The following is a 14,943-nucleotide window of genomic DNA, read 5'->3' as shown; positions in this document are numbered from 1 at the left end:
ATACATTCTAAGCATTCATTGCATTTTCAATTGATTTACGATTGATTAAAAAAAAAACAGTAATCAGCGTTGTGTTTGTTGTGTAATAGGTGGAGTGGCGGTGATACTCGGTGTGTCTCCAGCCCTGTAGGTGGCGCTGTGTCCTGAAACTTGTCTTAACTGTGGTTAGAAGGAAGGGCGTCATTTTCAAAGCTGTTTCTAACTGCCTGCTGTTGTCTTGACGCTGGAGCAAACAGATTGCTGGACGAAACGGTAATCACTTATAACAATAATAATAATATTAATAATATTATTATTGATAATAGTGGCCTCATTTCTTTTGTGTGGTTTTAAAATATATTTACTACGAATTGTTTGTTTTCATTCTGGCCAGCTCACTAAAATAAGGTCAATTCTACCTTGTCGATGTGATTATTTAGCAAGGGACGCTTTAATTAATAAAATAATAATAAACTTACGACCACTTGCTCTGTTTATATATATATATATCTATAATCTATTTATTTCATGGTCAAAGGACCAAATATTCCTGATATTAATCTCATTATTCAAATATGGGCAACAAAGTTTTAGCTGTAGTTTGGAGCCCTAGAGCTTATTATTATTATTATTATTTCTATTCAAGTATCGATTTATTTATTCTTTAATTTTTTTCCACTAAATTCTACTTCATTTCTTTACTTACTTGTTGTTTAGGTTTGGATTAAACATGTGAAGAACTCCAAAATAAATATAAATCCTGTGATATTGGGTGTTAGCGAGTATCATCATCATCATCATAACCATCATTATAATAATAATAATAATAATAATAATAATAATAATAATGAGTCTGGATTGGGGAAGTAATAAGTTAGCTGTCTTCAACACTGTATTATTCTAATATTCAAGCAATGATTATTATGTTTGTTTTTTTAATCCTGCAGAGGAAATGGAAGACCTTGACTTTTCGGAGGAAGAAATCCAGGAGCAATTAGCTGCACTGGGATACGGCAACATACCGAAACAAAGGCTGCGTGAATTCAAACGAGGTGAGTGTTTTTCCCCCCATGTTTTTTAATGTCAAAAAAAGGAGGCCCACTGTCTCTGATTCTTGAACCCCTGACATAAGGACCCTTTTGAATATTATTCCATACCCAAAATGTACAAAAGCCTTAAATTAAATAAGTCTAAAGATAGATCTAAATATAATATATACTGTTAAAGCGCTAAGACATTACAGTCTGAACATCATGACTTTCTATTATTCAACTAAGGCAGTATTTAAGTTAAAATACATACAAAGCTTAGGTGAACAATGGACCAGAACAGACTCCATCATTCGGCTGTACTGTCTATTGAAAAAGGAATTCTCAGCATTATAAATACTAGTATGGTAATTGACCGTCAAGTCTCAGAGATACTCTCTGATGATTCCACCCTCATAGAAATAGGATAGTAAAGTCACCAAGATAAAATTTTTTATATGTTATAAAATATGGCATGCAGTTGCTTCAAACAATGATATAAAGCTATTCAAAACACCATTTAATGTAAATTGTGATAATCGTAATTAATAATCGCAATTACAATTTAAGGGAATAATCAACAATTATGATTTTTGTCATAATCATACAGCCCTAGTGTCCGGTGTTTATTGTGTAAAGAGCGCTGTGTTACTCCTCATTCACAATGTAGATAATAAACAGCGGTAATAGTTGTAGTGCCAGACTGTTAAGTACTGTCCAATTAAAACAGTTTGATCAAAATAAACAAACAATTTGTTTTTAATCAGTATTTGTTACCAATTAAAAATAATGCAATGCAAAATTTCTGGAAGACTGAATGAATCATAACTTGCTAGTCTAGTAGTTCTGCCTCTTTAAGAAACACAAACAGTTTGTGCTTTAAGTTTTAAAAGGTCTAAAGTTTTCCACTTAAAAGCTGGAAAAAACATTTTGGTAGTGTAAAGGTTTAGTTTTACGTTCATATTTGTAACACCCAATGTGTAAATTTAATTTGAAATAAAAATAAACAGGTATTTAAAAATGTGGTGTGTTTATCCGATTCATCGATTAATCGAAAAAATAGCACTATGTAACATGATTTTTGTTCCTGGGTATTACTCTTAATGGAAAATGATAAACAAAATAGCCATTAAGCCCCATGAAGTTTGGGTTTGGAGAACGAAAACCTCAAAATTAGCCCATTTTACAAAAAAAATAAACTGCCCAAAACTAACCCAAACTTTCATGGCTAAGATGGGTTTTTTCTCTTTATTTGGGTTACAAAGAATGGGGAAATAACACTTATTTCCCAGGAACAAGAAAAAGTGAAAATTTGTTACATAGTGTAACGATTATGAAAATAATATATATAACCTATATATATATACACGAGCTGTGGACTGTCGAAGCAGAAAGTTTGATGTTGACCTGTAAGAGATTTATGAGAGATGGCATTAGAGCAAGGAGGAAAAATATCTTCCTTCTGTTTCTGTTTATCCATCTGAAGAGAAAACCGGACACAGATGGACACAATGAAAGCAGTATTCTTATATTCTGAAAGCTCCTATTATTTAATTTGACCTGCTGTGACAGTTGTCTTACAGAAGGGATCGTGTAGGTCGTTTTGATGCGCAAGTGTTTAGGATACATGCACATGCATGCCCTACTAGCTATGTGATTTATATATCAAAATGTGATCATCACTGAGTATATAATAATGTTATTCTTATGGGCAATATTGTGTGATGTGTATTTTGTGCCAACCTTGTGCCAAGCCTTTAACTTTATTTAGAGATTAGTTCTTAATTTAAGCTTTTGAAATACTGGTTTCTCCCTGCACACTATTTAACCTAAAAAAAAGAAGATAAAAACATTGAATCACCCATAACCAATAGCTGTTTAGCTTTGTTCTGAATTTCCTTGCAATATCCGATTCCCCCTTCACACGCGTTATGATATAAGTTTACTAATGCTGCACATGGAGAGACTTTACAGGCTATTGAACATCATGAAAGTGCACAAAGGGAAGTAGGATTCTGCCAGGGAATTAGAAATCAGCACAACTACTGTTAGCTAAATCAAGCATATAAACAAAATGAAAGTGGACGGGACTTCCAGGCATTGATGTGTATCCATCCTAATGGGGATTTACCACTGCTGGGCCCTTGAGCAGGGCCCTTAACCCTCAGTTGCTTAATAGTATAAAATAAGATGAAATGTAAGTTGCTCTGGATAAGGGAATCTGCCAAATGCTGTAATTGTAAATGTAATCTGTTTCATAATAACATTATTTATGTCTTACGACATACCTGTCTACAGATCTTGACCTGCTGATTCGTCACGAAAAGTCCAAGAGCAGCACTTCGGCCGAGTGGAGCTCTCCAAAATCTCACAGCAGTTCATGCAAGAGTCCACCAGCGTTTACTAAAGAGAAAGGTTGGTGGTCACATCGCTAAAACAACTCATGTTTCTGCATATCACAGACATATGAAACATTTTCTTTCTTTCTTTTTTTTTTTTAAATTTATTTAGTCCAGGTACCCAGTGCTGCTTCCAAGTACAACTACATTTATTCTGGCAGTAGGGCAGCAGATCAGCACACACAGGTATGGGCTTATGTGGGAGTATTTTTTGAGATCTAGAATGTATTTTGTTTGTTTCTGTGTGGCAAAGACGAGAAGACAACATGAGTAGTATTGGTTCAACAATGTAGGGTGTTTAACACGACAAGAGGGACATGATGTTTGGGTGCGTTTATTTTACAAGATTTGAGTGACCTGTGTAGTAGTAGTAACAGTTTTAGCAGCCTTAGTCTGATAAGCCTTTTCATAAATGAATGGAACTGCTGCATCAACCACTCATAGAAGTGCTGGTACCTTGAGAAGTCTGGTACTGAGCTTTGAAGAAGTTCATACTGTGTTGGAGTATTAAGAGGGGATTGGATGTAATGCAGTTTAGCGCGGGTTAAAGCTAGGACACGGAGCGAAAAAGGATGCATTATGTAACTATAAATTTATATTAATTAACAGAAAAAAAGAGTAGTTTCTCTGAGAAACTTACCCATGTTGTCTTCTGAATCAGAATGAGCCTGTGTGAAAAAAGCAAGTTGGAAAAGCCCCTGTAATAGGAACCACAAACCTATTACAAACAAAAGGTTGACATCAAACTGTTATTATAATGGGAAATGAAAATGTCAAAAGTAAAATATAATGGTGTCTCTAAAAGTCCCAAACTTCTAAAGAGGAAAACAGCTGGAGCGTTTCAGCTGAAAGGTTTTGGTTTAAGTCATCATGTAAAGATCAGAGAAAAGAATACCGTGCTTGGAGGCGTAGATTCAGAAGTTGTACATCCCCTGCAATAAACAGCTATTGGTTCTGGGTAATTCAATATTTTTATCAGGTTTTTTAATGCTAAATTTTGAGCAGGGAGAAATCAGTATTTCAAAAGCTTAAATCAAGAACTAATAAATACTATAAGGAAAGTTACAGGCTTGGAAAAGTCTTTGTGAGCAGGTTGGAGTGCTCAGTACACACAGTACTTATTCATCACACCAAAAGATATGAAATATTTTATTAACTTTATGTCTATGTTGTAGGTTCTGACCTCAACTTTTAATGATGAAAACTATGACAGCATGAACCTGGGGCCTTGCGACTCTTACATAAAGCACACAGTGGCTCCCAGATGCATCAGACCCTCTACAGCTCCTAACAGGCTTGAGGTCGAGGATGCATCCTCTGACATTTACCCTTCAGACGTCGGGGCCAATGAACCCGTGAGGCTCCAGCGAGACACGCACACAAACCCAAAACCTCCTCTGAAGAGAAAAGTGCTAAGGTACATCTTCCTGTCTTTAAGACACTAGAGAGAGAAAACATGCACCTGAATTTAAACAGTATTATGAATTTTATATCTGGGAGTGTTGATGTACATGCCAAATAAACACTGCACTTTGTGAACTATCCACATTCAGTGCAAAAGTTAGCACACCCTTACGGTACATTTTATTACAGTGAACCCTGGCATTGTGAAAATGAGAGGCCTTGTAAAACATTTTGTTGTTATAATCATGTAATTAATAATATAGGAAACAATAGTAATAATTGTAATAATGTTATTCTCTTTGAAAACATTTTCTTTTTCCGTCCATTAAATAAAAAAGTGGGGAATGCAATCTTTTCTATTCAAGTGTGTGTGTGTGTTCATAATAAGACCAGATAAATAGTGAATTAATTGATGTGTACCTATTGAGAGTGACAAGAATATTTTAGTAAAAAACGCATTTCAATGATAAAAGATCGAAGATAGACTTGGGTCAAGAATTTTTTCAGCTAAATAATTCAGATCTTTTTCTTTCCAGGAAGCACAGGGGACATTCTGAGGTGTGTGATGAGTCTACATACAGCGAAGACTCTGGTAAGTTTAGTAGTGTTTAGAACTACTCATTGTGATGTGTGTGTGTGTGTGTACTCAGTGAAGGTTAAGTTGTCTTTGTCCTATATACATTACTGCACAGTGAAATTCTTGCTTCGCATATCCCATCCTTGGGGGTTGGGGTCAGATCGTAGGGTTAGCCATGATACAGCTCCCCTTGAACCCTGATCATCCGGTCAACGACCCAGAGCCTTAACCACCGTCATGCAGTCTTGTCTCCACCATGTGGTGCCATAGCTCTAGAATCTCTTCAATATGGAGATCTTGGGTATCAGTGCTAATCTTCTTACAGTCACTCTACCTCCTTATCAGCCATCTGCCAGAGCTCAGTGAATGGACTGATATTCTGTTTGAATTCAGTAAGAAGGGAAACCTCAGAATGTATAAAGCTTATTACAGCTACACATATGAAGAGGACAATGAATCTCTGTCCTCCTCTTTCTGGACTGACCAGGAAAGTGAAGACCCAGGAGAGTGTTATGTAAAGGATGACAGGATTGAGACAGAGCTTGGAATCTACAAGCAGGAAGGTAACACAGAAAACAAACACTGTGTGAAAGACGATACTGTAAATGAGCAGACTGGAGAACAGCCGAACAATTGCATAAAGGAAGATGATGCACAGTATTACATTAAGGAGCAAAGTAAAGATAAGGACTCTGGAAAACTGACAGATGAACAGGTGAGTCAGCATAATGATCGCAGTGTGAAAACCCCAGGAAAAAATTGCAAATCAGGATCAAATCAGAAGAGTGATTATATCAAGAAAGGTTGTGCTGGAGGGGAAATGCCAGGCAGTGAGCACCTGATGAGAGACACTGGAAATGAAGAAGCTCAAAGTAAAGAGGAAGAATGTGACGCAGATAAAGAAGTGGATGAAAACAGCGAGGATGAACAATGCAAGCGCTTTGTTTATGACAAGAACGTGAGTTCGGAGGAGGAGTCTGAAAGCGACGATCTGGAGAGCGATGAGGAAATCGAGTATTTTGCTAGTGAGTCGAGGCAGGGTGTAACGAAGGGTGAGGAACCAGAAGGAGAAAAATTCGAGAGAGATGATGAATGGAAAACATTTTTCGGCTACCAAGATGACATGAGCGAACCGGTGAGGAACGACGAACAGACGTGTTCAGAAGGAGGACTGACAGAGCAATACCCAGAAAGTAACATTCCTTTCATTGCTAAACAACATTCAGAGAATGCAGTAGATAGCACTGATGAAGCTGACCAAATGTACACCAAGCACAGAGAAAAGAACGGCTCTACTGAGCAAATGTGGATGTATAGTCCTGATCCACATGAAACTGGAGTGTTTGATGAGGATTGCCATGGTAGCACAAGCAGCCTCACGGCGAGTATTTTAACTTCTGGCTATGGAACCTATAAACCAGACTCGCCTAAAGATGAACCAGATGTTAGAAATGACTGCAGTCTGTCTGAATTGGAGTTAGACACTGATTACACTCAAGACGACCCCAATCTGTCCTGGTATCGAGACTGGCTTTCTTCAGACCTGGCTGAGCAACAAATTCCTTCAGTGTCACTAATTAGAGGTGATTGGAGCCCTTTTGATTCTCATATTGCTGCCGATAGCTGTGTGTATAATGGCACTGACACCGTTCATGAGAACAGACTGAGATCTAATACTCTTTGCCCTGAGGATTCTCAAAGACTTCCTCTTTCTGCAGAAAGCGTTGATCTTCCTGCTCGTGAAGCGAAAGCCACATGTAGCATTCATCACCAGGTAACAAGAACAAACAACCAAAACGTGACATTTTGCAGCGAAGACTGGGAAGACGTCGAAACATTTCCTGTGTGCACCAATGATGCATTTGATACAAGACTTAATAAATATGTGACAAGGATAAAAGAACATAGGACTGACGATGGACATGCGAGGCAAGGTTTCAAGAAAACAAAGCAAGTAAAGTCACAGGGTAATTTCTGAACTCGACCGACAGGTTTATTTTTGTTTTTGTAACCACTGTGGAACCTTGGCATATGAATTTAATTTGTTCTGGAGGCGAGTGCTTAAGGCCGTAAATTTGTATTGCAAAACGAATTTTTCCATAATAAATCATGTAAATGCAGATAATCTGTTCCAGCCACCAAATAAATATTACCAATACGAAGTGTATGTAAACTGTATGGCTGCTTACAAAGAACTGACCCAAGGCAAGCATTCCATGCCAAGGGTCTTGACAGGAAGTCGTGCCACCAAGCTTGGGCTAAAAATAGAACAGACCACCCACACTACCAATCTGTCAACAAAAAAAACACACGTCCTGTTGACTTCAGCATGCATTGGTATCGTGGGTTGACTCTTTCAAAACAGCTTTCACTGACTGAAAAAATTCTTAAACCCACTTCGGTTGGCTTGGCTTGGCAGAGCTCCCGGATGTATGCACAACTTAGCCAGCATTCAGGTTGGTTCGTTCCTATGCCAGAAATGCTTTGTATGCCGATGCATGTTTCTTTTAAAATTTCAATTCTTAAGGCAAAAGAAAATTTGTAAGGGAGTGCATTCATATGCCGAGGTTCCACTGTATTTTAAATAGGATTGGTTGAACTTCAGTTAGTTATGCTTTTTATAAGTAGTTAAGTTTGAGTCACAGTGATGCTTTAATCATTTCATATTGCTAAAGTATTGGCTGTTCGTCATGACCAGCTGATGGCTAGAACAATATTATTCTAGCCTAAGTACTTCAACCCCTTGCTGAAGCTCCTTCAGTTAGTTTTGAATTTGTGGGGGCAATAAAATTAAGTGTAAAGATCTAAGGCATGAGGACTGGTTTGATGGCATGTGCTATAGATGATCTCTCTCTCTCTTTCTCTGTCTCTCTCTCTCTCTGTGTCTCTGCCTCTGTCTCTCTCTCTCTCTCTCCCACTCTCACTCACTATCTATTTATCTATCTAGAGCCAGTAAGTGAGCTGGAAGAGCGCTTAGCACAACTCCATGTGTCTGTTCCTCATGACCGGTACTCTGAAAGTGAGGAGACGAGCAGCTACAGTGACAGGCACAGCTCCGCAACGGAGGACCTCCCTACTGCTTTTCAGGACTACATTAAAGGCATGGTCAGTACGGTCACCCACCATCAGAATGTCCTGCAACATCAGAGTCGATCACGTGACTATCCTGTATTGATGCTGCAAACATGCTACTCAATTTGTGTAGTTTTCTGCCAGTTTTATCTTGCTCTTGGTGTTGAAAAATCCTCCTACTCTCTTGTATTTATTAGATGAGATCACACAGTGAGAATGACCTCAGACCTCGTCCCAAATCCTGTAAGTTTTTTACTCATTTACTCTTAATTCCTCTGTAATAGGTTTGAGTCTATAATCCATTCTCTGGTTTAAAATTCTCACAATAGTAAATATGAAAAGAAAATGTTCTTTCTGCATTTCATATATAAAACAAAACTACGTTTAATTTCTGCACAGCTTGTAATATTGTCTTCCTTATTAAATCGAACGGATTTAGTAGTACCAATAATATATTTTTGTAGTGTATTGTTTATAATTATTTACAATTGTGTCTTAGTTATTCGTCCAGTTATGGATCACCCACACACAAGGAACCTGAAAAAAACAGATCCTGTTGCGAAGTAAGTTTTTCCTTTTTTTTTTTTTACCTTCACCTTTAGTATCTTAGCGTATGTAAGTGTTTTAACATATATTGGTCATATTATTCCTCCCACTCAGATATTTCCAGTACAAGCAGGACTGGGAGATGTTTAAGCCTCCTGGAGAGAAACGCAGGAACGAGCTGCACTGGGCCATAAGGGTACCAGTACTCATGTTTATATATAGTCTTGTATTTGCAGTATGTTTAAAAATAAATGTAGAGTCTGTGTGATCATGTGACTAACACTTTCTTTTAAATCCTCAGGAACAACTCACGTACCAGCCTCCACCTGTAAGTTCATATTTCAATCATATTTGTATCAAAGAATTGCCAACTGCAGAATGCAGATTTATAAAAATGACTTTTTTTTGTTACAGCCAAAGCCTCAGAGAACATACGTCCCAAACACCTACGTGGTGCCTACAGAGAAGAAGCGTTCAGCTTTACGATGGGAAATCCGACACGATTTGGCAAACGGCATCATTCCTGCAAGAGTGACTTATACGTAGCATGACTTACAGTTGTTGGCTTAACATCCATGCTGCATTACAATGTAAAGTTTCATTATTTATTAATGCATGTTTCCTCGTCCTGTGAGTTGTATGATTGAAATGAATGACATACAGATCAGCGTTTATGAAATAAATGTTTTTTTAATACATTGACGTTCATGGCATGTCACTATAGGGCAGTTTGAAAGGGTAGAGCGGTGTGAAGCGAGAGTCGTGCCACAGGAGCTTCTTTTCTAGAAACTTCACAGCCTCCAGCGTGAGGACCAGACTTTCGTGTTTCAGCATGCTGTGAACGTTCAGGCCTGTAAAAGTGACATTGGAGGAAACTGATCAACAAGAAATGGTTAAATGACAAAAGGAGATCAGATAAACTCCAAAGTTTTTGTAAACAGGAATACAGGAAGCATTTTTAACTTACCTATGGCTGGAATGATATTTACAGTCTTCAGGTTTGCTGTGGCCTGTAGAATGTTATGAGAGAAGTCCTCCCCACTGAACAAAAAAAATATAACAATAAAATATATATACAGAGCATATTTCTTGAAAGGAAAAATTGACTGAGAAAATAAAAGCATTTTGTGGGATATACTCACACATCCACAATCAGGACTGAATCCCCCCACTGCCTGTGTTTCACCAGTTCCTCTAGATAGTGTGGGTCTGGGGTGGGAATCTCCAGCGTGTCAATAACATGAAGATAATCCTAGGAGAGTAATAATATTAACATAAAAACCGCACTGCACATTTCTGTTGCGTTATTGCCTGAGCTGTTGGCCAGTCCTGAACTAGTCTTATGGTCTTAAGTATTGCTAATAAGCAAGCTAGAGGTGGTGGTGGTGGTGAGGAAACACCCTCTGAAATGATACGAGGAAGACCAGACTAACCCAGTTAACTGGGTGACAGCAAAAGGGTGGACAAAAAATGCCACTGCGTAGCCAAGAGATTCATTCTATTTTTAACAAGTTTATTTTGTTGACGTTATGACGTTCAAATCCTAAAGCAGTCCTAAAGCCGTGTTCATGGATTCCAAGTGGCATCATTCACAGTGATCATCCGTATCCACTTACAGAATCACACATGTAAAATCTAATCTAAACCACTGCATTCATGGCAGTCCTACATTTATAGCTTTAATATGTGACTTTACTGTAATGTGTGTAAGGGATCTGACCCGTGTAAGGGAAAAAAAACACCACACAGTCTTCTGCCATGTGTGCTATGATCTGAAGTCGTTTCTTCCCCCTCACACACAAAAAGTAATCTGCAATCCCAAATTCATCACTAAAAGTGTGTGGGGTTTATTATATAAAATAATGACTTTTTCTAGTGTTGAGGAGAAAAAAACAACAACTCTATATCCTTTAATATAGACCATTTGTGTGTGTGTTTGTCTATATTACACAATGTGTGATATTTCAGTGTTTCATTTTTTGGGGGAGAAAAATCCTCTTCACCAGACATGGAGTATGTGATATTAAACGTAAAGATCAGACAGTTGTCACGTACCTGTGCAAGTTTAGCAGTCAATGCGATTTTCAGTCCTTGTACACGCACCTTCATAGGCAGCATGTAGTAATAACTGTTTGGTCCTCTTGGACCATGAGCAACTCCACCTAAAACAAAATGGCCCTTGAATTTCAGATTATTTATAAACAATGAGAACTAGACTAATGCAACAGAATTCTAAGCTACTACTCTGTATTTATGATGCTGTATCTGCGAAGCCAGTTTACCTCCTCTCCATAACGGGGAGCGAATGCTTCCGTGCCGAGCGCGTCCGCTTCCCTTCTGCTTCCAGGGCTTTCTGCCTCCTCCTCTGACCTCTGCCCTGCTCTTCACACTGGCGTAGCTCTATAGATTAATAACCAAATGATTGCATTCATTACTGCTGCAATAATACTGCATGATGAACAAATAACACAGACTCTGTACAAGTCTTCTGTCTAAAGCAGGTCTATAAGCCTTTATATTTACATTTACAGCATTTGGCAGACTCTCTAATCCAGAGTGATGTACAAGAGTGCTTTAAAGTCTCTATCAATGAATTCATTAACACTGATTCAATAGGTCACAGACTTCGGATAGCATCAACCTAAAGCATAACCTTTTTTAAATCAACATACAACAATTCATAAAACAAACAGGGAAAAACAAGAGCTAGTTTAAGAAAGAGGTAGGACTTCCTACTCATTGACTTGGGTGTACAGGCATATAGGGGAAGTTCATTCTACTGGAGTGCCAGAACAGGGAAGAGTCTAGATGAATGACCTTGTACCCTGAGAGCTAGTTATCTGTGTGAATGCACATGTTTGATGACCTATAAAGGCCCACGCTTTTAAATGACCATTTATAGACAATATCACTCTGTGGAGATTAATACTAAAATATTTGTGGCTACTCACAATTCTTTTGAAATTCCTCTGCCAGACCTCCACAGCATGGAGTATATCAAGTCTTGTTCATAAAATTAAACAGAAAAAAACAACAATATAAATACAAAGAAAGCTTAATCTCCATCTTCCCTATGTTATTATATCACTGTGTCTATTGTATGTGTTATGATTAAGCAATATTTCTCCAGCTGATGCCTGTTTTTTAAACATCATACAGTAAATTACCTGACCGGCACAGAAAACACATCAGGATGTAGATCAACAACCCCCAATGGCTCACTGTCATAACTTCCTAAGGAGTGCAGCCACGTCTGAACGGGTGCGAGGTGAGATGGAATATCATCACATCTGCGCAGGACTGGAAGATCAGAACCGCTGGGAAGGATTGCCTCTAAAAATGTGTACACAAGTTATAGGTTAACAGGCAACATAAACAAGAGTCATCAACATCCATTTCATCCATTTTCTATACCCACCTATCCCAGCACACATTGGGCAAAAGGCAGGGGTACAACCTGGACAGGTCACCAGTCCATCACAGGGCCACACATATAGACAGACAACCACACACACTCCTATAGGCAACTTAGATTTACCAGTCAACCTAATGTTCATGTTTTTGAGCATACTAGATAATCGAAATGAAAACAGCATATTTAGTTAGAGCTTTTAAAACATTTGGGGCTAGTAGCAGCAGCTTAGCACTGTTGCCTTACAGCAAGAAGGTCCTGGGTTCGAATCCCGGGTTCGAACAGGCAGGGGCATTTCTGTGTGGAGTTTGCATGTTCTCCCCGTGGTCCTGCGTGGGTTTACTCCGGGTACACTGGTTTCCTCCCACAGTCCAAAAACATGTACATTAGGTTGATTGGTAATTCTAAATTGCTCATAGGAGTGGGTGCAAGTGTGTGTGGTTGTCTGTCTATATGTGTGGCCCTGTGATGGACTGGTGACCTGTCCAGGGTGTACCCCTCCCTTTCGCCCAAATGTGTGCTGGGATAGGCTCCAGCAGATCCCGGGTATAAAGCGGATATAGAAAATTGATGGATGTTACTGTTGTGTTGTGCGAGACTTCATATTTACTGATGATACACGTGTGACTTATTTTCTACAACTACAATTCAGTTGGTCATATCGTAACATCTCTGGTTTCTACTGGGCTGTACTAAACCAGTAAGATATCCGAGATGCATCGTCAGACATGTCATAACCAGTTATGATCTAAATTTTTTTTATTTTACACAGAGAAAAAAAGGCAGTCAGTAAAATAGCAGGTTTCGTCTTCGGTGTAATGTCTGAGCATCTTACTTTGTCTCGGAGCCCCTATTAGATTTGCTGGGAGACGTAAATTTGACGGAAGAGTGCTTTCTCCGGACACAGAGGAAATCAGCTAGTTTTGGGGGACACAAAGCATTAGACAAACGATTAGACAGGGCACTCCGTCAGCTTTAAAGCCAGTACAGTGTTTCTGAAGCTAACAATAGCGTAGCTTATTCAATACAAACACACTAAGAGAAGTCAGGCAGCTTGCATGTTTTGCGCTAGCTTAGCTAACGTTAGAGCGTTAATTAGCGCTATAACGTGAACACATTTCTGCTTGCTTACCCGTGTAGAGATGCCTCTAACGCACAGTGTGAAAGTAACACGAAACATAATTGTGACCGGATAAACACAAGCTCTAATCAACTCCACATTGTACTGTCAAACCTTGCTAGAAGGTCGTGCGGCGTTTGCCGTCGCCAACATATGACGTAGAGGCATGGTTTTGGGCGCCTGAGTTAGACGTATCTCCATTAAGCTGGGGTTCTTCAAAGTTTTTGCAGCCAGAGAGCGCTGCTGAATTATTATTTATTAACGACGCCTTATAACTACCATGCAGCATAATAAAATACCATAACAACCATGATTCTTATCAAATTACTGGAGTATTTTGCTCATCCTGATGTATAAACAGCACTTTCTGGTTTTAATAAATTTCTAGGTTAGTTTACAGTTATTAACATTATATCTACTTCTTTTCAATTACAGTCAGAGTTACAACTATAATTTACATAACATTCTTGATGCTAGTTGATAGTAATATCCACCCCTGACAATGGAAACAAAGGGTAAATAAAGGGTACCCTTAAAAATAAAGGGTAAATAAAAAAGGCTGGAAGAAGAAGAAGATGAAGAAGAAGCTCCATGGATCAGACTTGTTTGTAAAGCACATCCCACAGACCTTTGGATCAAGATCTGGAGAATTTGGAGACCAAATCAACACCTTGAACTCATCAAGGTTAAGTAAAGCTCTGACAAACTGCCTAGCAATCCCTTGTCAATCAGATTATTTCACTTGCCCAATTTTCCTGTTTCCAACACATCAACTTCATTATATCCCACCCCTTCACAGGTGCCCTTCTAAGGTGATAATGTGATTGCATGCCCCCATGCCAGTGTTTTAATGTTATGGCTTATCGGTGTATACAGCCAAATGTTTGTTTGTCAACACATCCATATGTAGACCTTCTCTAAACTGTTGCCACAGTAGTTGAGAAAACATAACAAATGCTGTAACTATGACTATGCCCCTGTGCAAAATGTAAGCACTTTTGGGATGAACTGGAACACTGACTGTACCCCAGCCCTCCTCACTCAGTAGAGCCTTCTCAGAAGAGTGGATGATATTATAATAGGAAAGAAAGAAGCCAACATTGTTTGGGAATTTACACATATGGGTGTGACGGTCTGGAGTCTACATAGTGTACGTTACAGATCCATGTGGATCCCCACTTTGAGAATCCTGGATTATACGGTCTCGTCTGTACTCAAATCTTCACTTAGGGAACGTTTGAATTGGGATTAATATAGTCAAAATATAACGCAAAGAAATGAAAGGAACAACATAACTGAATACCTACAGTGCTAATTTAGCTACATGAAATCATTGGTAACTACTGCTGGAGCGAAATATACTCACCTAGATGGCCTGGAACACTAGTCATTGCTTTAAGTTGCTG

The 14,943-nt window shown here is 38.6% G+C and overlaps 2 protein-coding genes across 2 annotated transcripts; one reads left to right on the top strand and one right to left on the bottom strand.

Moving 5' to 3' along the window:
• Positions 1-172: 172 nt before the first annotated feature.
• hyls1 (HYLS1 centriolar and ciliogenesis associated) lies at positions 173-9,690 on the top strand. Its single transcript, XM_058401270.1, has 12 exons — positions 173-252; positions 927-1,031; positions 3,306-3,422; positions 3,519-3,592; positions 4,582-4,823; positions 5,347-5,402; positions 8,335-8,492; positions 8,657-8,702; positions 8,959-9,022; positions 9,120-9,201; positions 9,307-9,333; positions 9,420-9,690. The coding sequence occupies exons 2-12, from the start codon at positions 932-934 to the stop codon at positions 9,549-9,551; spliced, it is 1,098 nt and encodes a 365-aa protein (XP_058257253.1). The 5' UTR covers positions 173-252; positions 927-931; the 3' UTR covers positions 9,552-9,690.
• Positions 9,676-14,834, bottom strand: mrpl4 (mitochondrial ribosomal protein L4). Its single transcript, XM_058401271.1, has 9 exons — positions 13,550-14,834; positions 13,253-13,334; positions 12,173-12,338; positions 11,957-12,008; positions 11,288-11,405; positions 11,061-11,167; positions 10,148-10,257; positions 9,973-10,046; positions 9,676-9,856 (listed from the first exon to the last, which is right to left on the bottom strand). The coding sequence occupies exons 1-9, from the start codon at positions 13,595-13,597 to the stop codon at positions 9,711-9,713; spliced, it is 903 nt and encodes a 300-aa protein (XP_058257254.1). The 5' UTR covers positions 13,598-14,834; the 3' UTR covers positions 9,676-9,710.
• Positions 14,835-14,943: the final 109 nt, after the last annotated feature.

The sequence above is a fragment of the Hemibagrus wyckioides genome, linkage group LG10 (genome assembly GCF_019097595.1).
Source record: "Hemibagrus wyckioides isolate EC202008001 linkage group LG10, SWU_Hwy_1.0, whole genome shotgun sequence".
Taxonomy (NCBI): domain Eukaryota; kingdom Metazoa; phylum Chordata; class Actinopteri; order Siluriformes; family Bagridae; genus Hemibagrus; species Hemibagrus wyckioides.
Note: the sequence above shows the minus strand (reverse complement) of the source record. Positions and strands in the feature narration are given on the sequence as shown.